At 45.0% G+C, this 24197-nt stretch overlaps 1 protein-coding gene across 10 annotated transcripts in view; it reads right to left on the bottom strand.

Annotated features, from left to right (window-relative positions):
- Nucleotides 1-24197, bottom strand: part of TLL2 (tolloid like 2) — a 95092-nt gene that overhangs the window by 27194 nt on the left and 43701 nt on the right. For 3 of the 10 annotated variants that reach the window (XM_061459359.1, XM_061459358.1, XM_061459360.1), the window contains 6 exons: nt 15962-16039; nt 11947-12117; nt 8889-9006; nt 8302-8480; nt 7900-8005; nt 2795-2919 (listed from right to left, as the gene is read on the bottom strand). In XM_061459359.1, the coding sequence (XP_061315343.1) occupies nt 2795-2919; nt 7900-8005; nt 8302-8480; nt 8889-9006; nt 11947-12117; nt 15962-16039 (777 nt within the window). Of the gene's footprint in view, nt 1-2794; nt 2920-7899; nt 8006-8301; nt 8481-8888; nt 9007-11946; nt 12191-13235; nt 13891-15932; nt 16043-24197 lie in introns of those variants that run through there. The other 7 variants (XM_061459365.1, XM_061459366.1, XM_061459367.1 and 4 more) reach the window with 7 other exon arrangements.

Raw genomic sequence — 24197 nt, 5'->3', positions numbered from 1 at the left:
AACATACAACTGCAGTCCTTTGTTTGTGAACTCCTGCGCTTTGCATTTTGCAGAGGAATTTTTCAAGCTACAGATTCAAATGGCAGCTGAAGATATTAATGTTATAAAATATACTGCACCCCTTCTCTTCAAATGCAACATGTGTACAAATTTTGATGCAAAGAAAAAAAAGAAAACCAAACCAAAACAATAGGTATGTGAAGCTGATTGGTTTTGTAGGCTTAAAGCTTTAATCATTCTGCTGCCAAGTATGTTCTGAACTGCAGTAATGTGTGCTAAAGCTTTATGGGGAAAAAAAAAAACTTAAAAGTAGAAAAATTCAAACCTGCAAGTGGAAAACTTGAGACTCAGAAGAGTCCTCATTTTAAAGGAAGTTGCTTTGTGCTTTTAGTCTGACTTTAACCTCGGGCCAAAGTGGCTTTTCAGCTTGCCTCAAGAAATCTGAGTCTGTAGTTGATGCTTCCAGCTATGAGAATGAAAAGCCTGCTTGCATTAAGTCTGACTCAATCAAGAAAACATGGTACAAAACATCCTTTTTTTTTTCTTTTGAGTATTCAAACAAACAAATTCCTAAGCTAATCCATGAGATAATTTTCCAAGAACTACATCTTGTTCAACCAAAGCAAATAAGAGAAAATTCTAAGTGGCAAAGAGAAAAACAAAAAAGGTAATTAGAACTAGCACACCTAAGAAAGTTATACCATTTACTATAAGCTAAGCAGAGATCCCTAAACATCACAGATCCTGAAGTCATCAGAATTTATTCTAGACCCTTACGAACCCGTGCTCTCTGCCCTGTAGCTAGATACAGAGAAGCAGCAGATTTGCACAGCAAGTTCCCATTGCCTCATGAATGGTTCAGAGAGCAGTGGTAGCCAGCTACTCATTTAAGATGTGACTCTGTATACTGGTACTCATCCCTCCCTCCTCATCTTCTCCCTCTCTCTCTGATATGCTTATTCCAAGAGGATTAATCACTTATGATTATATTAGGTTTATAACCAGTCAAAGCCTGGTCTCAACTGGACCAATATGCTGTCCAGACCAACCCATATAGATAAACTCCTGGGCCATGCTTGCAAAAGTCCTATTTTTCCTCTCTGCATTATTATGAGTGCTCATGATAATTCTGCAAAATTAGGGCAACTCTCTCATTCTCTGACATGTTCTCATGGATGTTTCATTACCTGCAGAAATTCGGCAGAACTTGTTAAATTTTCTGCTTCTGAGCTTCACACTTCCCATGCTCTCTCCCTTCTCAGTTGTTGAAGTTCATGCCACAGGCACCAGACTGGCTGCCATCTTTGCTTGAAGATTCTTTCAAGCAAAGAGCCTTTCTTTATGAATCCTCATATTCAACCTGTCCTTAAGACCAGCAGATTACTTCTCTGAAATTTAGTTTTCTTTATTAACCTATTCAGCTAAAACTGTTGCATAAACTTTCACTAACATCTCTACTTTAAATGATCCTTCTGTTCTGATGGCTAAATTTAGTCTCCCAATCATATCTGTGACTCCAACTCTCTTTCTGACTGTCGTGATTTAAGCCCAGCTGGCAACCCAGAACCACACAGCTCCTCGCTCACTCCCCACCCTTCCTCCCCCAGCTCCTGGAGGGATGGGGAGGAGAATCAAAACAAGGTTAACTCCCACAGGTTGAGATAGAACAGTCCAGTAACTACAGTACAACACAAAACCACTACTGCTACCACCAATAATAATGATAAGGGAAATAACAAGGGAAGAGAATACAACTGCTCACCACCCACCGACTGATACCCAGCCCTACCCGAGCAGTGATCTCACCCTTCCAGGTAACTGTCCCCAGTTTATATACTGGGCATGACATGCTGTGGTATGGAATACTTTGGCTAGTTTGGGTCAGGTGTCCTGTCTCTGCTTCCTCCCAGCTTCCCCTCCTCCCTGGCAGAGCATGAGACTCAGAAAGTCCTTGGTCAGAGTCAACATTACTGAGCAACAATTAAAAACACTGATGTTATCAGCATTGTTCTCCAGCTGAGAGTCAAAACCACAGCACTGCACCAACTACTAAGAAGGAGAAAAATGGCTGCTACTGCTGAACCCGGAACACTGACAATCTTTTCAGACCCCACAAAAAGCAAGACCCAGACTGTTGGTCTGGTATGTCACACATATGTAGATGGCTTCTCTATCAAAGCTGTTCCCAGTCTATCAACCCTTTGACAGCAGACAGAGCGATACAACCCTTCCCTGAACAGCTCAGAGCACCAGCTGCTACCACCTGGTTGTTTCACAAATCAGCATTTTTGATCTTTCTTCCATGTTATCTCCCAAGCCTCAGTGCAACACACCATAATCACAGGATAAATTTGCCATTCCCTTAAGGCTCATCTCTGGGACAACAATTATATAAATAACTCAACAGAAGTGTGATGGTTGGTGTGCAGAGAACCAGTATACCTGATATCTCTCTGGTATACAAAGATATAACATAGCCACTTTGCTACCTCCTAGACTCCACTCTTTACATGGTCTTGTACACTGATTTAATTTTCTATGAGCAGAGTCTACATTGGACCAAGACCAACCTGAAGCCCTAAACCAAACAGGAATACTAGCAAAGTACTAATAGGAGAATTGAAGTTAGGCAACTTCAATTCTCCCACAGCTCCAGCCTGAAGCATTTAATGGTCTGTATATCCTGAGTCTCTTTCATCAAAGGAATTGTTAAGGTGCTCTTGAATTCTAGTGCCTTACAGATAAACCATGTATCTATAATAAAGTTGGAGCCACCTCCAAAAGCTGTATTTACCTGGGCATTTGTACAACTTCCTCGCCTGAGCGATGTCTCCCTGACTCAGGCGAATACGCTGACCAATAGTTGGCCGGACCCCGTTATCATCACGACGGGGAAGGATGGTGTCGAGAAAAACCCCTCTAAAGGAAGAACAGAGACACAGAGCAGTGAAGTAGGGAAAGCGACATGATGCACAGGAAGTTATTATGGCAGGCCTCCCACATCATCCCCTTGACCATATCCCATGCTAACAAGCAAGAGTAATGCAGATTGTGAAAACTGCATGTCTTGAGGTAGCCTTCTCACTAGAGCAGACAGCTTCCAAACGTACAGACAAGTCTGCCAAGCCAGTAAATTCCTCTTTTGAGATATCAAAATTGCTGCTGCCTCTGTTTGAGTATAGATACATTCTTTGCTATAAATCAGAAAAGGCAATGAAATATTCTTGCAGAAGGTTCATGGCACATCTGGCTCAGCAGAAGCACAGACTGGATGCTTAAGCCAAAGGAGCAGAGGGAAGAGGAGCTTGTTCAGTAGCAGTTGAGGTTGGGCCGGCAGTGACTGGTTGCCACAGACAAGAGAAAAATATCAAGAGTTTTACCCTTGTTCTGCACAAGTTTCCAAGCTAATAACTCAACTTGTCTCTGCTTATTTTTCCTCACTACTATTTCTTCCATGTGGTACTTCATACTCAGAAGCTCTTTACTGCACCTCTGATCTTAGTAAAGGACTTAAGCTGGGGCCTCACTTCCATCAAAAAGAAAAGTCAGTGCATCCAAACAAAATCTTGCATGCAAGAGAGACCCCAGGGCAGCCTTGGCTGAAGTGGGAGGAATCAGAAACCAGAATTTCAGGTTGGTAAAGTTCTTGCAGCCAGGCTGTCCAGTCCACAGGAACCATTTCACTGCACCCCTGAATGCCTAACAGGGCTGGAGGTGCCAAGGCTAACAGCGAGCTTGACAGTTCAGCATCAGCTCAGTGACGCAGACTTCTCTGAGGGGCAGAAGCAATAATTTTAGTACTGCCTAGTCCTGATGAAAGAGTCTTCAGGTATGGGTTAAGACGAAGCAATTCTGTTCACTGGGATGCTCAGCTGTGTAAGAGCCTTTGGAAGGAGTCTGAGAGGGCTCTTTTGCATTGGTTTAATTTTAAATAAATACTGTAAGTAGACAATTTGGATCACAGCTGTCCAGAGCTGCAGTCAGCATTCTTGAAAATAAAGTATCATTCTATTAAACATTTTTTTGTGAGGTAAACTTATTTTGTAAATATTCAAACTGAAGAAGGAGGGAAAGGAACTGAATCTGGTTTAGAAACTAGAATCAGCTTCTGCATGGGAAATGCTGTTTTTCTTCAGTGGTAGGAAAATTCCTGATCAGCACCAAAATCAGTACTTACAAGCTCTGAGGTGAGCCCATCAAATTTTGATTGACAAATTCAGGCTGACATTCTACATGCCAGCTGCATGCCTCAGGCTGAATTTATTTAAGTTTATGCACTGAAAATAAATCCTCCGATTCCAGAAACACCACTTACAGAGAAACAGGTTGGTAAGTTTTCAAGCCTCCTCAGGAGTTCACAGAAGAGCTAGCGTTTGGCAGGGACATACTTCTGTGGCCAGTGAAATGCTTTCTGTAGATCTCCAGGCTCAACCAGGGAAGAATGACAAAGTTTAATAGAGAAACCACCACTTGCACAAGCAAACTTTTGATTCTTTTTCCCATTCCATCCCTCACAACTGCATACTCACAGCCCCCAGCCTTCTGTGCATAGCATAGAGCTAGGGTATTGCTCACACAATACTTCAAATTACACTTACAACTTGCCAAACACATTTTCTTCCAGAGGGCTGTACCCTAGGCTGGGGCTGTCAGATTTCTGTTTTTCCTTCTTCCACCAGCTGAATTTTGTACTCCCTTCGCATGCATTGCTGAACATGACTCCAAATTAGGAAGCAGTAAGTATAGTTCCTCTCATTTTACAATCAAAGGAACTGAGAATAGGGAAGAGACTTTCTGGCCTAAACCACACAGGTTCCAGCAGTCCCATGCCGTCCACCCAAACTGCATCTGCTTAACAACACTTACGATGTTAAGTTTCACAGTTCGTGAGTGTCTCTAAGAGCACCAATACTTTGGCTCACAAATCAATAAACACCAGGCAGACATCATTAAACAGAGCAGCTCAATGACTGCTCAATCCCTGACCATTGAATAAGATACCTAATCTATCCTCCCAGAGGTAGGAAAATAACACAGGAATCTTGGATGCTCCACTGTTCTGCTGTCCAGGTATGGGCAGAACATACATTACCTGCCCAATGCAGGGGTAAGTCAAGCACAACAACTGACCATTGCTACCAGCTAAGAATAACAGAGTTTGAGAAGAGATACTCTCAAGAATCATTAGCATCTGCTAATCTGCCTGAAAGGGTAAAGTGTCATGCAAATGCTATGAAGTTATCAACTGATCTCAATAAATGCTGAACATTCACTGTCCAGTCTGAGGGCACTAGATACAGGTGCTTAAACACCACTCAAGGAAGCAGATACCCAAGGCAGATTAAGCACTCAGCTGCAGGCAGCTACATTTTGTCCCAGCTCTGTATTTACACTCCCTTGTGCACAAGACAGGCAGTGTAACTCCAAACAGTAAAACCTGTGGAGGATGTGTATACATGTTGTACAGGATTAGTATGGTGTGTTGCAAATAGATCAAGAAGATGTCCCTTGACACACAGGCAGTGCTACCTGCATCCTGATTCGAACACAAGCTTTGCAGAAGTCATGTTTTGTTAACTCCAGGCTATGCTGCCATGTCTGCTAACAGGAGACTTAGTGAATTAAGGTAACCCACGATTTGCTTAGGGCTCTGCAGAGGTTTAAATTTTCTTATTGCTAAGCTGCCACTTATGTGTCTTGACAGCTGTAAAAGAAATTATTTAATGAGACAGCAACATTCAATTTAATTTGCTGCCATGTCTGTAAGGAATGCACCAGGAAATAAGCCTGCAGCCACATTCTGCAAAGCAGACAACTTACTTTCTGACATAGAACAGAAATTCCCACGATAAAAAATTGTTACTATTGTCATTACAGTCTCTTGTGCCACACTCCTATTCCTATTAGCTACAGATGCTAACGGGAAATTTGGTTTGCTGTGAACTGAAAATGAGGAGTGACCCAGGATTTGCAGCAGCGTTTGACCGTGGCAAACACCATATGACTTGCTGTCAACATTCACAAGAGTTAAAAACATCAAGGCTGTGCTAAGCACTATGTAAGAGTTGCTTCAAGACAAGTCAGAGATACTGCTCTGCGTCCTTCACTTCCTCTTCCACTCACACCCCACCTCCACTGGTGGGGTGCTGGGGCACCATCTTTTTTCCTACATGGACTTTCTAGCATCTGATAATGTATTAACACCCACTACATCCCTCCCCCTGAGTCATGCAGGGGCTATCTCCCATACCTAGCCACTGATCTTAATGAAATTTGCTGGAACTTATTGTCTTCATGGGGTGTATGCTTTTGTCAGCTTGGGTTGCAATTGGCCAGCACTTGCAAAACTCAGTAAGGTGGGAAGGAGATACACATACACTCACAGATTTCTACTCATCAGTCAAAGTAAGCATCATTCTTCTTAGGGGAAGAAAGGTCTTGGTAAAGTAAAAGCCTGTTCCCAGAACTGCCTATTTATGGTGAGAACACAATCAGCCCACAGAGGCACTTAGTGCTCAGTTCAATTACTGCACAAAGACTGACTGGGGTGAGGGTGGGTTACAGAGACAAAAGACTTAAAGAAAACAGAATTAAAAATCCTGTTAAGCACCAATTTAAATTTAGAAGGACTCTTGCCATTTTTATCCCTTTTTTGGCCCAGCAGTGTTCTGAAGGACCCTGGTTTTCAAGAGACACAAACTCAAAGGCATCTACAATATAAATGGCAGTAATAACTTAATCCCGCTTTTGTGCAAGACAATTCTAACCATTTAGAGCCTAGCAAATGCTGGAAGGATCCAGCAGATGCCTCAAGGGAAGAAAAACTGTTTGCTTTGGGTATCTGATCCAAAGAAATCTCTGAAGGCTGCAAAGCACTCTTGCCCAGCCACCATTTCCTCCTGCCAGAATAAGCAGCATTTCGGCAAGTTTGATCATTTTCCCCTAGTTGACACGAAGCTTCAGAAACAAAAGCACAAACTAATAGGTTTGGCACTTCCATAAAACTGGGGAATGAGAAAATTTAAAAAGCGCAAAGACACCTTTATTTTTTGCAACAAAAAGTTCTCAAGAGTGTGAATATTTGTGCTCTGCCTCCCATCTACTTTACTCCTGACATGTAGTGGTGGAAAGCTCTTTAGAAGGACCAGTAGTGCAGCCAAATGAAGCTGGTCATACAGTAACCCTAATTCTAAATCCAGAAGATAACTAATTACGTTCATTTCACCTCTCTGTCCAGTAAGGCTGCTTGATCAGAAAATCCCTCCATCTGGAGAGATGAGATAGGAGTCAAGGGCAAACAGTGTGCACAGAAATTGGTCAGTTAGTTAGGCCAGGAATGACAACTCCTCCATGAAGAATCCAGTCACTCAGAACTATAGAGGTACAGAGATGATGATTTAAAGCACGCACATAAATGGCTAAAAAAAAAATCCAAGTAATTAAAGATCATGATCTAGAGTTTAAATTCTCCCTTGGCAAAGCTGCTATAGACTCTGAAGGCAATATTGTGACTCCAAAACATGAGTCGGACAACCAAGAGATTCAAAGCTGGTTTTAGCATTGCCCTCCTTGCATGTGGGCAGATACACACAGGCATACATAGATGCTTTGCAACCCTTCTGCCTGGAAAGGTTGCAAAACATGTTAACATGGCTTTGGAAGGTCTCTGAGATTAACTACACTGGGTGGATATAGTGGGAAGGAGAAAACAGGAATACACCATACTTCTCTTCACCCATCTTGCTTTTTCACATATTTTTCAAGCTTTGCAATGCAGCAGAGCTCACTGCAACTTCCACATATCTCTGCAATAGGCCCTCTTGTACACTCCATGTATCCCACAGAGTGAATTACAACTAATGAAAATACTCCCAATGACATGTAACCTTGGATAATCACCTGGAGAATGTGTTCCTAGCATAATGCATGATGCTGTCGAAGTCGTAAGTCTCTCCCAGTGAGTTCACTTCCCCAGCTTCCATCTTTAAAAAGTTGTACTCCTGTCCTATGGTGCCAAACACAAAGAAAAAAAAAAAATCACTTAAAAACAAACAAGCAAAAACCCCTCTTCCACCCCTGGTAGCCTACAATGAAAGGGATATACTCCTACGTTCCAACAATTCCAGCTGGACATCCAAAATCTCTATTCACCCAACCATTTTGATCTTACTCTAGGCAAGGCCTAGCTATATTTTTTCTTCTCCATCCCAGCTCATAGACCACTAGGGTTTTCCAGAGTCCAGCAAGAAATGTTTCCACTCACCCAAAAGCCAGGTGGAATAACCTAAAGTGCTATTTTACCTTGCTGTATGTTCTCTCTGATAATCGTGACATGCTGGTCCCTGTCAGGCCGTGTGTGCTCATGCCAGAAACCCACTACATGACCCAGCTCATGAGCCACAATACCAAACTTGTCACAGTTCTTTCCAATGGATATAGCCTGAGGGCCCCCTCCTCGGCGACCCACGTACGAGCAACATCTGGAAAAGAAAACCCAAAAATTCATGAGCAAATCAGTAAATTGAGGAAGTCTGAGCTGTAAAAACAGAGGATGGCATCTGGCAGGGTCCAGGACAGGCCAGTTGCATATACTATATGTACCTACGTGTGTGTATGTATAAAGAAAATATTTAAGTGTATACCAGTAAAAATGCATATATACAATTAAGTGTATAGGGGAAAGAATTCAGCAAGGCTTAGCACCTTCTTCTGAGCAAATACTAAACTATCCTGGCAATCCATACTGTAAGTGACAGATGCATCTCTGTGACAGATTCCCCCAGGTAGCCATTGGTCTATTCTGATAAGAGCTGGACTTACAAAGCCATTTGTCAACGAAAGGGATGTGTGCAACACACATAGCTGCAGGTAATATGCATGTCACTTACCCACATGTTCTGTATGTGAACACAATGAAACTCTCTTCATCGGTTCTCTCCACAAATGTTACACAAGTGTGCTTCTCCCAGTGCCTCATCGCTTGCTTAAAGATAGCTCTTTGGGTTCCTGAAAAGGAAAACCAAGAAAAGCAAACAGTGAAGGCCCGGCTTTCTGGAAAATCTCTAGTGGACTTCATCAGGATGGAGGAACAGTCAATCTTACACCTGTAAACATCTCTAGGTATCTGGGACCTACTTCCAACTACAGCACTAATTTACTGTATCATGATGAGTGGCGTCCCTCAGGGATCGGTGTTGGGACTGGTCTTGTTTGACATCTTCGTCGCTGACATGGACAGTGGGATTGAGTGCACCCTCAGCAAGTTTGCCGATGACACCAAGATGTGTGGTTCCCTCCTTACGCTGGAGGGAAGGAACGCCATCCAGAGGGACCTTGACACACTTGTGAGGTGGGCTGATGCCAACCTCATGAAGTTTAACCATGACAAGTGCAAGGTCCTACACCTGGGTCGGAGCAATCCCAGGCACAGCTACAGGTTGGGCAGGGAAGAGATTCAGAGCAGCCCTGCGGAGAAGGACTTGGGGGTGGTGGTTGATGAGAAACTGAACATGAGCTGGCTTCAGTGTGCGCTTGCAGCCCAGAAAGCCAACTGTGTCCTGGGCTGCATCAAAAGGAGCGTGACCAGCAGGTTGAAGGAGGTGATCCTGCCCCTCTACTCTGCTCTCGTGAGACCTCACTTGGAGTATTGTGTGCAGTTCTGGTGTCCTCAGCATAAGAAGGACATGGAACTGTTGGAACAAGTCCAGAGAAGGGCCACGAGGATGATCAGGGGACTGGAGCACCTCCCGTATGAAGACAGGCTGAGGAAGTTGGGGCTGTTCAGCCTGGAGAAGAGAAGGCTGCGTGGAGACCTCATAGCAGCCTTCCAGTATCTGAAGGGGGGCTATAGGGATGCTGGGGAGGGACTCTTCATTAGGGACCATAGTGAAAGGACAAGGGGTAACGGGTTAAAACTTAAACAAGGGAAGTTTAGATTGGATACAAGAAGGAAATTCTTTCCTATTAGGGCGGTGAGGCACTGGAATAGGTTGCCCAGGGAGGTTGTGAATGCTCCATCCCTGGCAGTGTTCAAGACCAGGTTGGATGAGGCCTTGGGTGATATGATTTAGTGTAAGGTGTCCCTGCCCATGGCAGTGGGGTTGGAACTAGATGATCTTAAGGTCCTTTCCAACCCTAACTATTCTATGATTCTATGATTCTATGATCCTTTCCTCTCCTTGTGCTTGATGAATTTGTTGCTCTAATTAAAGAGGTAGCAAACTTGGTTAAGCACACTGATTTTTCTGCATTGAGAAATGTCACCTCACTATGTAGAGGTCATTCTGACAGAGCTGCTTGTTGATCTGATCTGTGCACCAGCTGCTTAGTGGTGTGCCAAATTTACTCTCATGGTGCAATGTACCATGACCACATACATCTTTCGAGACTCAGAAACCTCATGAGTGCTACAGATGCTCCTCAAAACTAAAGCAAAGCTGTCATCAGGCAGTTGATCTTTGAAATTAGAAGCAAGAATTATATAGGAGCTAGAGGCAGTCTCAGGACAGTATAAGAAGGTGTAGAGAGACACTGCTCTATTATGCTTGAACTGAGGGAAAGCTCACCTGTGAAGCAGGGTACTATGCCTGTTTCACACTTGCAAGAAGACAGGAAACAGAATGTCCCCTCAGAGAATGGACCATCTCCAGCAGTCACTCAGTAGCATCCTGAACAGCCATTCAGAGAGCTGGGCAGTGATGCCCCAGTGGTGGTACGCAGCCTCAGGCGGCTTTCCCACAGTATTTTCTTTCCAGCAGAGCCTCTGGTACACACAGGGCTGCAGAGCAAGCTGCCACTCTCAAGAGGGACTAGAGAGTGGAGAAAGGCCAGAAGTACATCAGAAAACCGCAAGAGATAGAGAGATGCGCTCCAGGGTGGGATTAAGCTGAGGCAAAACACCAAACTGAACATGAGAGAACTGTCCTACGGCAAGAGCTGCTTCTTACAGAGTCTCCCAAATGAAACGATGGTATTACCTGCTCTGGACCGGTTAGGGCAGTGGGGCACATGTAACACAGAGAACACTCTCAGCAGACCCTGAGGGATGGGGATGGCTGTTCTCTGACACCTGTGGGGGGACAGCTGTGGCTAGCAGGCTGCTCAATATCCTGCCAGGTTGCATGAGCCCCTCCCTTTGTAGGAGGGGAACAAACTGTTCCACTGGGGCTTTGCAGACTTCTGGCAGCAGTTTGGGTGCTGGAACAAAGTACATCATGGGAGCCTAAGTCAATAAGGCCTGCTGGATCCTAGTGGGAGATGGTGGAGGCAGCCTGGGGGAGACAGGAAGGAGCTGGCTTCACTGAGGCACAGAGCATTTGTCATCCATGAGTCAAGAAAACAAATCCTGTGGGGAACCACTGAGCTATGGAGAGGTGGTCTGCTTTGCAAGAGGCACAGACAAGTGATACGCTGCACCCCAAGAGACACCTTAGTTTGGACAGTGCCCAGGAGATGCTACAAAGGTCCTGGAAAGGATACTTTGGAGAGCTCCTCATCCACCATGGGACACAGCTCACTGATCCTCCCCTTCACACACCTACAGGAGACCCTGAAGTTGGTACCCAAAAAACAGCAGGTCAGGAAGCAGAGTCCTCAGGGAAAGTTATCCAAGTGGGGATTCAGAAAGCAACCTAGGTTACTCCTGCTCCTGCTCTTCCAACAGCAGGGAAGATCCCTTTCTGGGAACACAGGGGGTGAGCACAACTCACAGATGCTGGTGCCTGAAGCAATCAAGAAAAGTGACCAAGTCACCCAATTGTTTCTTGGACTCCAAAAGAAACATCTCATTTCAGTCTCAAGCCTCCACATTGCACAATTCCTTGTGCAACTACATGCCCACTGTGCCCCAGGAGAGTTATTTGTGGGAAAACTCTGCTCCTGAGGTCTCCCTCACATTTTGAGACACTCACCGCTGACCAAACAGGGAACAATGTTTTCACTACTGACCAGTGAAATTCCCTCCGATCACATAGGGAATGACTCCCCCTGGCCAGATCCTCTCAGCTCTGGACGTGGTTGCCCTGCGCACTCTGGGAGAGGAGCGTTCATCCATCCCAGACTCATCTTTATATTCCTTCCTCTTCGGCCTCCTTGCAAGCATTGTGCTCTGCCTGCCATCTGCAAGACACAGTGGCAACACTGTTTAAATCCTCTTTAGTTCCATGTGCAGCCCTCAGGTAATACCCTGGAGCTTCAGAAAAAGAAAAAAAAGAAAAAGCAAGATGTTAACCCAACTCAGAAGCCATAGTCATATTTGCCAGTGCTTTGTATGGGACTTAGAGACAGTTAATCTGCAGCAACCTGGCCCTTCTTGTCTGGAGCCTTCATACACACTATGACAAACCTACTCTCTCAGAGAAGCATAAAGGGACACCCTCCCCTCTCCAACAGCAACTTCATACATGGCAACACAGCACTTAAACAAGGAGAACAGGAGGAAGGGGGGTTAAACAAGTACAGACGCCACTGTATATTCTCAACATGCCCTATTCATCCAGATCTGCAGAGAAAGGTTTCTTCTATCAGGGCTAGCTTCACAGCAGCAACAGCTACTCATTCGAATTGGTCTCGGAGGAAGAAAATAGGGCCCTTAGACTGAAACCTATACTCAAGGCCGAAAAGTATTAGTGTTTGTTTTCACGTTAGACCTTGGGTGGTTTAGAAACATACTGATCAGTCTCTGCTGGAGGAGCGATACTCCAGGTAAAAAACCTAGACACTCTACACTTAGCACAAATCTCCATCCGTGCTGAACCTCTTCATTTTAATAGAAGGAGCAAAAATACAAAAGGGAAAGTAGAACATGTCTCATTTCTTGCTAAAAAGGCAGAAGAGCCCTGCTTGTGTGGTTCTCAGTGCTGGTCGTAAAACCTGCCTGAGGATTCACACAGGCTTCTAGGCAGACCCTGTACCTTAGCCTGCTCTCATGCTTCTGCAGCTCTGCTCAGATACTGGTTATGCTTACACATTACACTTGAACATGGTGTGGGACTGACCCAGCAGAAAATAACCTCCATTCAGAACTTTCTGGCTGCTCGCCCCCATTTGCTGTGCCATGGGTGACCCAAAATCTCCAAGCAACTGTAGACTGGCTGGGCTTTACTAGCACGTGTAATGACTGTGTAGACACCACATCTTAAATAAGCTGCCTGTATTGCACAGCCAACTCCTCAGCTGGACTTGGGCAGAGGAATAATAAGAGTACAAGGGTTGCTACATCCACAGAGAGTGCTCACCTAAAGGGTCACACCAAGGGGAACTCTGGTCATCTCCAGAGGCAGCACTGGTGGTGGTGTCTCCTTGGTGCTGGTGATCTCCCTGAAGCTCCGAGAGATCTAAGCTCCAGTTGTGGTCTTGTGATTTATATGGAAATCAGCAAGACAGGCTACAGCTTTGTCTCCCAAGTCAGGGACATGGGCTGCCAGGTTATGAAAAAGCACAAGCCCTGCTGAGACCTTCCTCCAGTGACTAGATAGCTCCCACCATCCCTGCAGCGGAAGCACTGGTAAGCAAACCACTACTGTCACGGCTGAGGGGATCAAAACAATGGGAAGGAAATTAAGGCAGTGCAGGGGGATGGAAGGAATGAACTTCAAACCCTCCTTTCCTGCTTCACCAGGTCCAGCCCTTCCTGCTGAAGGCCTTGCTCTGAGCTGTAGGACAAAGCTGGGAATTTGCCTTCTGTTCCTCTTCCTCCTGAGCACATCCCTGGCATACCGGATGCACCTAGCATTTCAGAAGCTGCCCTATCCCCAAACCAGCTGCTGGACCTGGAAGGCAAGTGCTCTGGGACTGATGGTTCCCTCAATGAAATAAGAACCACCCTCCCCTTCTTTTCATGCACATATCCCACAGATGTACTGCAGCTGCATTACAAGGGCCACAGCTGGAGTTAGGGAGAGGTCTTGAGACAGAAGTAGTCTCGTGGATACCTGTCTCTCAGTCACAAACTGCTCCTTGGGCTGTCCAGAATCTGCATGGTTTTGTGCATAGACAGCTCCTGCCAGCAAAGCCAAGTGAGGAGTCATTAGCCCCACACTCTCATCCACCTGGAGTTCTGCACAGAGGACCCTGCGTCCACGCTTCTGCCCCACCAACGCTTCCATTCCTTGGTAGCCACACATGTTCTTGTGTGAATTCTCTGCACCAGTCCTGCAGCAGCTCTTGACTGCTCCTGATTCCTGCTGAAATTTTCTGCCTTCAACAACTTAGATTTGCAGTGGGTCCTTGGAGAGGCCTGACACACCCTCCTAGCAGGGACCTGGGGAGAGCAGGCAGCAGATGCCATACCACCAGGGGACAGAAAAATCTGGACAGCATGCTTGAGGAAGCACTGCTTACAGTCACTGCCAAGTGGCATGCATGAAGAGGCTTTCTTCGGTGAAAAATAAAGCCATGCAGCCTTTCTAATGCTTAGTCTACCTGGACATAACCTCTCTTACTGACTTGTACTATCACTAAGCCTGGGACAACTGAGATCCTTTCATAAAATCCCCCCTCCCTTCATGATGAACAGCACTCAGAAGTTTCTTCACACCAGCTGTGGGTGGGAGACTCTTTACACTGCCCACAGCCCAGGCAGTTCTCTGCATCTGCAACATGCCATAAAACAGTTCTTGCTGCTCTCTGAAACTTACTCAGGAGCCTCTTGGACTCATCTGAACAGCAGAGACATACCAGCTTTATGCCAACAGCAGCACCAGCCTATCTAAGTGAAAACACACCACCAGAAGCACCAACACAGCTTTGCAAGCAGAAGCACCTTCCTTAAGTGCTCTTGCCCACTGCTTCACTGCCTCAGGCCTGCCACCAGCTCAGAAGACATAAGCAGCTCTGATGAGGAAATACAGCACTGGGCTATGAACACAGCAGCTATGAGTACAAATGTCTCCCTCCTGCACTAACCCACTATATGGTTCTCTGCCTCAGTGCTTCTGTCTATACATGGAAAACAACAGTCCCTCCTGCATGCAGTGGGTTGAAAACATCTTGCATAGAACTGGGCAACCCTGAGGGAATGCGTCTTAAGTTCACAGGTCTGGACCAATCCTATAAGCAACACCTTACCTACACAGATAAGAAAAACTTGGCCTGGGTGATAGCCCTGCTTCCCCAGGGGAAGAGGAGATTAGACTGGTTCAGCTGAAGCATCGCTACAGCAGGGAGCAGCCAGCTGGCATCTCTGCCTTGGAGTAAAATGTTTTTGCTGTCCTGGTGACAGCTGTAGCTACCTGTATGGGTTGGGTCTGGCTGGAATCGAGTTAACTGTCCTCATAGCAGCCCATAACACACTATGTTTTGGACTTGTGGTAAAAAAGTGTTGGTAACACACCAGTGTTCAAGCTATTGCTGAAAACTGCTTGCAAAGCATCAAGGCTTTTTTTTCATTATTCTGCTGAGCCCTGTCCACTCCCCGGGCAAGTAGACATGGGATTGGCAATAAGCTGGGAAAGAATGCAGCTCGGACAAACTGACCCAAATTGGCTAGATGGATATCCCATACCATGTGTCATCATGATTAGCAATAAAATCTGCTGGGTTTTGGCTCCCAAGATACCTATTGCTCAGAAATTACCTGGGCATCAGTCTGCTTGTGGGTAGGTGTGAGCAGTTGCCTTTATATCACTTGTTTTTTTCCCCTCTTTCCTTCACTTACTAAACTGTATCTCAACCAAAGAGTTTTCTCACTTTTGCTTTTCCTGCTCTTTCACCTATCCTGCCAGAGGAGGGGGGTAGTGACCAAGCAGCTGTGTGGGTGCTTGGCTGGGGTCAACACACCACACCCTACAAGGCAAACCCAGCCTTGCAGAGTCCATCAACAGCAACAAATGCAGATGCCTGGGCAGGGCTGGTCTCCCAGGCACAGAGGCACACAGATGTACACAGGACAAACATGGTTTTACAGGGGATAAAAAAAGTAAATAAAAAAATACCCAAAGGTCTGGGTGGGGTACCACATTACCCTTTTTAACTGCTTTGTTACTACGATCGGTTGCAGTGGTGTTCTCACTTGACATAAGAGACTGTTCTCCCAGGCCTCCTGCAAAAGAAAGAAGAGCAGAGACGTCTGGTGAGTTGGGTGGCAGAGCTCTGACATAGGAAGGACAGCAGCTATCAGTGATGCCTTCTGGGGGCTGGCTGGCCTCAGAAACTGGCTGCTTGTCCTATACAAGGTGCAGGGACTAAGAGCACAATAAAGCTGGGCTCTTTTCCTTGATTTGTTCCCAGCCTACAGTGACACTTTGCAACTTATTACTATCCTGTGCCTTAGTTTGGCCATACACTGAATAGGCAGAAAGTCTCTTCTAGGGAAGGCTAATTCTACAGAGCTTTACTGAGAAAAGGAGCTGTACAAGAAAGGTGCTAGCAATAATAAGTACCCCTATTATATCTCAAATGAAAACAGGTACACTGTCAGGAAAAAGAATAATATATATTCAGACAAATAGACTATTATCAACTTTCATACCTCTGGCCTCAACTCAGCTTAATCTGAAAATAAAAGTTCTTCTCTGTGATGCTAATTCCCACTGGTTACCAAAGCAGGAAGAATTGTAATGTTAGCTCCCAAGTATTTATTGTGCTTCATCCAGGACCAGCTACTGCTCCCTTTTGGAAAAGCACAGGAACTGCTAGGTACAGGGAGATCCCCAGCTTGTTCATGGAGGTGGCTCTCTCCAGCTCGGTCACTGAAACAAAACTGGTAGGTCCTCTCTGAGTGCCTCGCTGCTTGCCTTTCCTGTTTCCACACAGAAAGCTGACTTACAAGGTTCCCGTGATGCGCAAGACACCAGCGTGCTGGAGGAGCGATTTGACTGCTTAATGTCATGGCTATTTGCTACAGAAACCACAACAGTTCTATTGTACCAGCACTGTGCCTAACCCTTTACTTTTATCCAGGCGTAACTGTTGCATCCTCTCCCCACCAGAGCGCTCCATCAGAGCACTGCCCACAGCAGGGTGCAGGGGCTGCAGAGGTGACTCCACCACGTTAGGCTGTCCAGCACACCCAGTGACAGGGCAGAGTAGGCTCAGTGCATCCAAGAATCCTCCACCGTAAGACAAAGACAGGGAGAGATCCTAGCTCCTCGTGAAAGACACACTGCGAGGGAATGGAGATGGAGGCCATACTAGTCTTTTGACCGTTAAGGTACCACAATACTTGGCAGTAGCCCAAGTACTTGATTTTAGTTTTTATGATGTGTAACATCGAAATTGGATCTTCCCTCAATACCAGATCCATTCCGCCACAGAAGAAGATCTAAAATGTCACCCAGTGCCAGAAACTGATTTAAAACAGTAACTTGTTCACACTTCTGTTTCAAAGGACTTTAGAATAGTTCTGCCCACTGCAATGAAAAATACCAACTGTGCAAACTGACCTGTGCTGCAGGAAGCAAGCTGAAATCTGCCTCCACTCAAATTGCTTGTTACCACTACAGTCTGATTTCTATAAGTACTGTTAATCAAAGCAGTTTTCAGAGCACTGAAAAGCCCCTGAATTACGCATCTTCTGCCTTGATTTTGTAACTATATTTTTCTGTTCACAAAATATTTTCTGTTTCTTTCTGTCAGCTTCCTCTAAAATGCCTGTTTCAAAAACAAGCTCCACCAGTAATAGCCAGCAAAGCAAAAGAAAAACTAAAAAGAACCCAAAACCAAAGAAAAAAAAACCCAAACCCCAAACTCAGAGAGGCTAAATATTTCAAAAGGGTGAAAAAGCAGAGGCATTATCACAATATTGGTTTCCTGTGGTATTCTTCAGTTTCTTAAAAATGTCTACATGAATAAAAAGTTCAGAGTGCTTAATGCTTTTGTACCCTATCATGAAATCTGCCCAGGGATCTTCTGATTGTCCCACCAAGGGAGGAACCGACAGTCACGCAGCCTTGAGATTTGAATTCTGTGTAGTACCAGCAGCTGCTGAGTGTCAGGAGGGTAGGAGCAATGAAAGATCATCCAGCAGCAAGAGAACCTTCGGGACAGGAACAGTAGAAGAAAATGCAGTGAAAGGGATAGAAAAATGGATGGAAAATGTGGAAAGGTCAAGAGATAAGAACAAGGCTCTTCTTTCTATAGCTGTTTGTCTTCTAGGTTTCCTGGGCATTTCATTTTGCAAGGTCCAACTTTGGATCACCAGAGAAGCCAGAAAGTAACTATAGAGAGAACCTGGGCAGTAAGACACTGTACAGTCACAGACCCAATATGGAAAACCAGCCGGCATCTCTTTGGCAGGAAAACTCTCCATGGTGACTGCAGTAGAAAGGAGAGCTCAAAAAATCATAGAATAGTTAGGGTTGGAAAGGACTTTAAGATATCAAGTTCCAACCCCCCTGCCATGGGCAGGGACACGTCACACTAAACCATGTCAGCCAAGGCTCTGTCCAACCTGGCCTTGAGCACCGCCAGGCAACCCATTCCAGCGCCTCACCACCCCCACAGTGAAGAACTTCCTTATATCTAATCTAAACTTCCCCTGTTTAAGTTTGAACCTGTAAATGAGGCCTACACAGTGAGAGAGAACAACACATGAGACAGCAAAATGTATAACAGATAAATAAAACTGGCCCAAACTACATTCACAGCCTTAAAATGGTCTTGCTGACCACTGTTGTCCCCTTCCCTCCTTCCCCATCTTGGAATTGTGGATCCCCTGTGAGTAGAAGGAGGGCTGAATGAGCTGATCTCTGCAGAGGTATTAGCAAGAGAAAGTTTCTACAGTCTTTGTGGCCAGGTAAAGCACAAAAAGCATGGTCAACCACCATATGTAGAAGATACTGTTGTATCATGCAACATTGATGGATGTTGTGTGGACACTTCCAAGAGGTATGTCCCACTTTCAAGACAACTGGACATTTTCCAGCCCCTAAACCAGTCTTGCTCTGCTAGCTGTAAAACTATCCTTGTGCTCTGGAGCTGGCTTCTTGCAAATCCCTCTCCAGTCCCTTCAAAGGGGCAAGAACAGTGGAAAAAATCCATCTCTGACACTTTAGAAGATGTTATCAAATTCTACATCTCCAGCATTATACTACTTAGAATATCAGGGATGATGAAAGACAGCAACAAAATGAACCAGAGGAAAATAAAATACCCAGACCCTCAGCTGACTATAGATTAAAGTTTCCTAGTCCAAGAGACACACTAAATCAGGGGATTGTCTCCCAGAGGAAGTGCCATATTTTAACAGAGCTTGGCTGGACAAAAGCCACTAGATGTGTGAACGGGAACAAGCCTGATTCAACAAGATGGATTGCTCTGAACTCTATCACTCTTTTCCAGCCTCAATGTCCCATCCTAAGATTTCCCTTTGTTTTCTTTCATGCCCAGTCCTCGTCACTTCCTTAAGCCCAAGCTCAACAAAAGTTCCTCTTCTCAGTTGAATTTTACATCCCCAGGACTTCTCACACCCTTCCTCCCCCCCCCCCCCCCCCCCCAAAGTATGCTATTCTTCACACAATATCCCATTCCATTTAAAGGAAACCTTAACCAGCCATTCACCACCAGAATTATTAAGGCATGTGGTCTTTGCTGAAGCAAAGAATAATTTTGTATTTCTAAATAAATGCAGCTTGCTTCCAGTCACAAACAGATTGCTTCTTAATTGAACTTGGGAGGTGAATTATATGGTGAATTAGGAAAAAAGAACAACTCTGTATTTAGTGAATTGTTCCCCTAAGAGGGAGCTGTATGGGATTGAATTGCAAATGATGGCACCAAACCCTACAGCCAGGCCCCTCTCCTGCACCCAAGCTGCTGACCTCTGCCGTGCTGCGGTGTCATTTGCACAGACTGCTTTTCCAAGATGTGAGCACATTCTTTCCCAGAGATCAGTGCAAGCCTTGGTTTCTTATGCAAAGGAGATGTTTGAATAAACTAGTGTGACTAATGAAATCTACAACATCTTTGCATATTTTGTCTCATTGTAGCTGATGAAAAGGGAGAGCACTACACAAAGGCCAGATATGGGTGCGCAGATACATCACATATTTTCAAACATCACTAATCTCACTAGCACAGACAAGGAGCACTCATACCTTTCCCTCCCACAGGCGTGTTTTTGAATCTTACGTGAGAATTTTGAGAGATCCCGTTCTGATTCACTTGAGCGTTTAGACATTTCTTGTCCTTACAACAACTAGGTAAAGCACAAAGATTAAAGTGACTTGACAAATATTTAGTCCTCTGGTTCCTCCCAAGATAAAGCTAATGCAGGATCCTAGCAAAACAAAGATAAGTAACTGATGTGCCATAATCAATAAATAAGGAATCCAGGAAATACACTTCGCATCTGGAAGCAGTTACACAAACGTTTCAGGCGACGTGCAGCTCCTTTTGCCCTCTTAACATGTTCCTGAAGTTGTACCTCTCTGTTGGACTATTCTGCCACATCCAAGAGCAGCATTACTGCTTCAGAGCCTGAAATGCCCATATATGTGTTTCAGCCTGTTACCATTAGAAATACTGAAGAGAATGGAGATTTTCAGTTTGACACAATGCTCCATGGAAAGCCAACAGGACAATAAAAAGCCAGGCTTGGTCTACTGCTTACAGTAACCCCTAATGAGATAAGCAAAACAGGGTTGACTTTTCTGTTTTTTAATATATATCCAGCAGTTAGTAAGACCTCCAAGATCACTTTCATCCTCAGTACTTCGCACCTGCTGGTGTGCCAGACCAGCCATCATCTTTCTCCAGCCTGGCTGTTCAAGCTTTGTCTGCTTCTCCCACAACCAGGCATGATACAGACTTTGTTAGATCACGTCTCCATGCAGAGAGCTGCACTAGAACTCTTAAGCTCTTTTAACTCCCACATTTTTGTGATTCAGTCCTTCCTGACGATTTTTCCTGCTTTACAGCTACAACCCCAGCAGGACACTTCTGGACTCCCTAACTAGATAACTCAGTTTCTGTGCATGACCTGGCAGGGAATACACAAGAGGTTCTCTGCCCAGGCTGGGAATATTTCATCTTCTACCTACAGCACACTTGTACAACAACTCGTTTTTCTGTTTCCCACAGACCAGCACTGCCAAGGGAGCTTGGCTCACTGAAATAAATGTCCAGTAGCTTAAATGCACCATAAATCTGATCTAAATCCACCACACTTGTAACCCTGCCTGAAGAACAGGTGCCTAAATTGTTTGCAGGAACTAGAGGGGCAGCCTGAGGTGGTAAGTGAGAGTCCAGCAAAGCAGAAAGCAGCAGGCTGCAGCATTGTTGGGAAGAAAGCAGTTTCTCCTGCTCTTCCAGAAGAGGAAAATGAAAATCTAATTTTGTCAAAAGAAGTCAAAGTTGTTCAACTGGAACCAAAACAAAAGACAATTTATGATGAGAGAGAGAGAGCACACAAAGCATGCCATCAAAACTGTAGTGTTTGCAGCTCCCTTGTACCACTAGCATAGAACAAAAGATTGCATAACCTAGTGAAAGAGCAGGGAGCAGACTCCACTCAGTACCAATACTTCCCACAAGACAGAGGACTAGAAGAAGTAGTAATATATTAGACCTGAAAATCTGTCTTCTGCAAATGCAGCTTAGGGTTGAAGGCATTTATTTCTGTGGTATATTCTCCCTTTTTTTCCAAAATCATTGAGTCCCATTAAAATCAAAACATCCCACTTTCAGAGCAGTTCCAAGCCAGGATAATTTTTCCTCTCCATACGAATGAAGACTCTCTCCATGTTCCCTGGATCCCTGGTTGTCCACACCGGCAAAGAGCTCCATAGCTGGACACAGAAGGTAGCTACCACCACTAAGGTCATCACCTCTATTGAGGACAAAGGAGTGCTGAGGACTTTGCCAGGGTCTCTTATTTTTCTGTTTAGCAGAGATACTGTGACTGTACACATTATCTGGTCTCAGGTGGATCAAACAACAGCAGGACTTTTCCTAGCGCATTTTACTGTGGAGGAAAGGCCATTTCAGAGCTGTGACACAACCCAGGGAAAAAAAGCATCATAAAATACATTTTAAAAATTAACAATTTCATCTCCCCTGCCTATGCCTCAAAACAACTCACTTTCATAGTCTCATTCAACAAATAAGCTGGTCACATGCCACAGCTTAAACACTGGATTTCAAACAGAGGCTACAATGAAGCATCAACAAAACCAAGAAATGCAAGTAATATTAAACTGTCCACTGTCAGTCTGACAACTGAATGTCACTGTTTAGAGCTTCAGTTCTGCTGAACTCTGTCATATTTTGACCAGCAGAGAAGCTTCTAGAAGAACAGGGAAAGTCAAACGTGATGTTACATTCTGCTTTTTAACTTCCTCATTAACCAGTGGTCAAGAAGTTTTTAGCATAGAAAAAACACTATATTGCACTGGATTTTCTAACCACAGAGAAAGCAATGATTTTATTAAAAGCAAGCTCTGCTGGGAAAATGCATTCAGAATATGGAACAGATGTTTCCCAGAGCTGGTGGAGAGTCTATAGCAAGAACGTTTCATAAACCCCTGGGCCCTGGAGATCTGAGCAAATGATTTGAGATAGATCCTTCAGCATTTCCTGTCAGTGGAATAGCCGAAGTTCCCTCAATTTACTTAAAGAAAAATAAATTAAAGAGGAGAAGAATTCTGAACCCCAAATTCCCTGCAGGAATCTGTTTTTCATATTTAGAGTAAGCTGACTAGCTGCAATAACTCAGGAGAGTCTTGGGGTCCAGAGGCTTGACAAGCAGATGTGTCATCTCCACATCAGCTCTGCAAATGCTTGTGCATAGCGAGGACACTGGCCTCCCAGGGAAGTTCATGAGAAGAGGAAGGTGAACACAGCTAAACAAACACAGGGCTGCTGCAAACATCAGCTGCAAAGCATTTAATGCACCAAACCCTTTTGCTGGCCAGCCATGTTTGGCATGGCACAGCAGGCAGAGCCGAAGCATAGTGTAGGCAGCACCATACCCCAACACGCTGTGTTTTCCCAGGGCAATCCCTGCCATTCTGTAAGTGGCAGCATCACTTTTATTCTGCTATGCATCCTTTTGAAAGAAGGCATTGCAAGAAATGGAACAACCTGACCCAAGCTCTCCACCAACCTTTCAACTGAGAGTCAATGTTTTAGGGGAGTAATGCTATCTGGAGACAAGGGAGGACTGAGAACACTGGAAGAGGCCTTTTCCCACAGGCTGTAACAACCACCTCTGTCCCCTGGGGTGGAAAGACAGACAGATGAGAGACAGAAGCAAGTAAAAAAAGTTACCTACAAGCTGTGTCATGTCACTGATTTCTTCCAGTAAGAAGGAGTCCTACAAGGCACTGGCTTACAGTACTTTTACTGCAGTAAGTGAAAATGAAAAGCTGAAGCGAGTACACAGGTACTTTGGACTGTGCATGTCTCCGTATGGCCAGGTCCACATACGCAGTGTGCAGAAGCACATAAAAGCAGTAATGTATAGCAACAAGTACCCCCACACAGCCTATTGCACTTGATTTCTTGTCAACCTGAGATCAAAATCTATTTCTAACAGGTGTCTGCCTCTCCACCATACTCTTGATTCACAATGATCCACCCTCTTCCCTGTCTCTCTTTCAAAGGAGAAACAAACGAACTTGCAGGTGAGAAGGAATCTGTAAGAGTTGGCTTGGGTTCACCCATTACTGTTCTAACAGGCAGTATAAACCCTCCTGGTCTCCCTCTGCTAACATCCCTTTCCCTCTGACCTACACAGTCTAATTGCTTCAGCCTCAGCCTACCCTGGGCCCCTTTGGGCACAGCCGTGCCAGGCTCCCTGCATTGCCTTGCAGCATCCCCATGCCCCATTCCAGCCGTGGGCTCCCAGTCAGATCCCAGGGCTCTTCACAGCTTGGCCAGACCACTCTTCCCACTCAGCCTTCCTAATCCTTTTGCTTTCCCCTACCTTGTTTATACTGGATAAAAAATAACTCAAAATGAAAAACACTACACTGGAAGCTAAATTGTGTTTGAATGCAATTAAAATTCTGTCCATAGAGAGTATGTGATGAGAGCACAGAGACCTTTCTTCCAGCTTGCTTTCTGCCTGGATATTCAGACCCTTACAATCCTGGAGCTTCTTGGAGAGTTTCTGGTGCTGCCTTAGCCCCCAGGAGCCTGTACCATCTTTAACAGGCAGTTGAACAACCTAAGAAGATATAGCCAAGACACCCCATCTGCTTGGTTACCTACCAGCTCCACCACAGCTCACTTAAAGGATACTCCAAATGGACTGCCAA

Source organism: Pezoporus flaviventris, unplaced genomic scaffold, assembly GCF_033815535.1.
Source record: "Pezoporus flaviventris isolate CSIRO_AGI_PZ_B2104156 unplaced genomic scaffold, CSIRO_AGI_Pfla_v1 ptg000029l, whole genome shotgun sequence".
NCBI lineage: Eukaryota > Metazoa > Chordata > Aves > Psittaciformes > Psittacidae > Pezoporus > Pezoporus flaviventris.
This window is presented reverse-complemented; position numbering and strand designations above follow the sequence as displayed.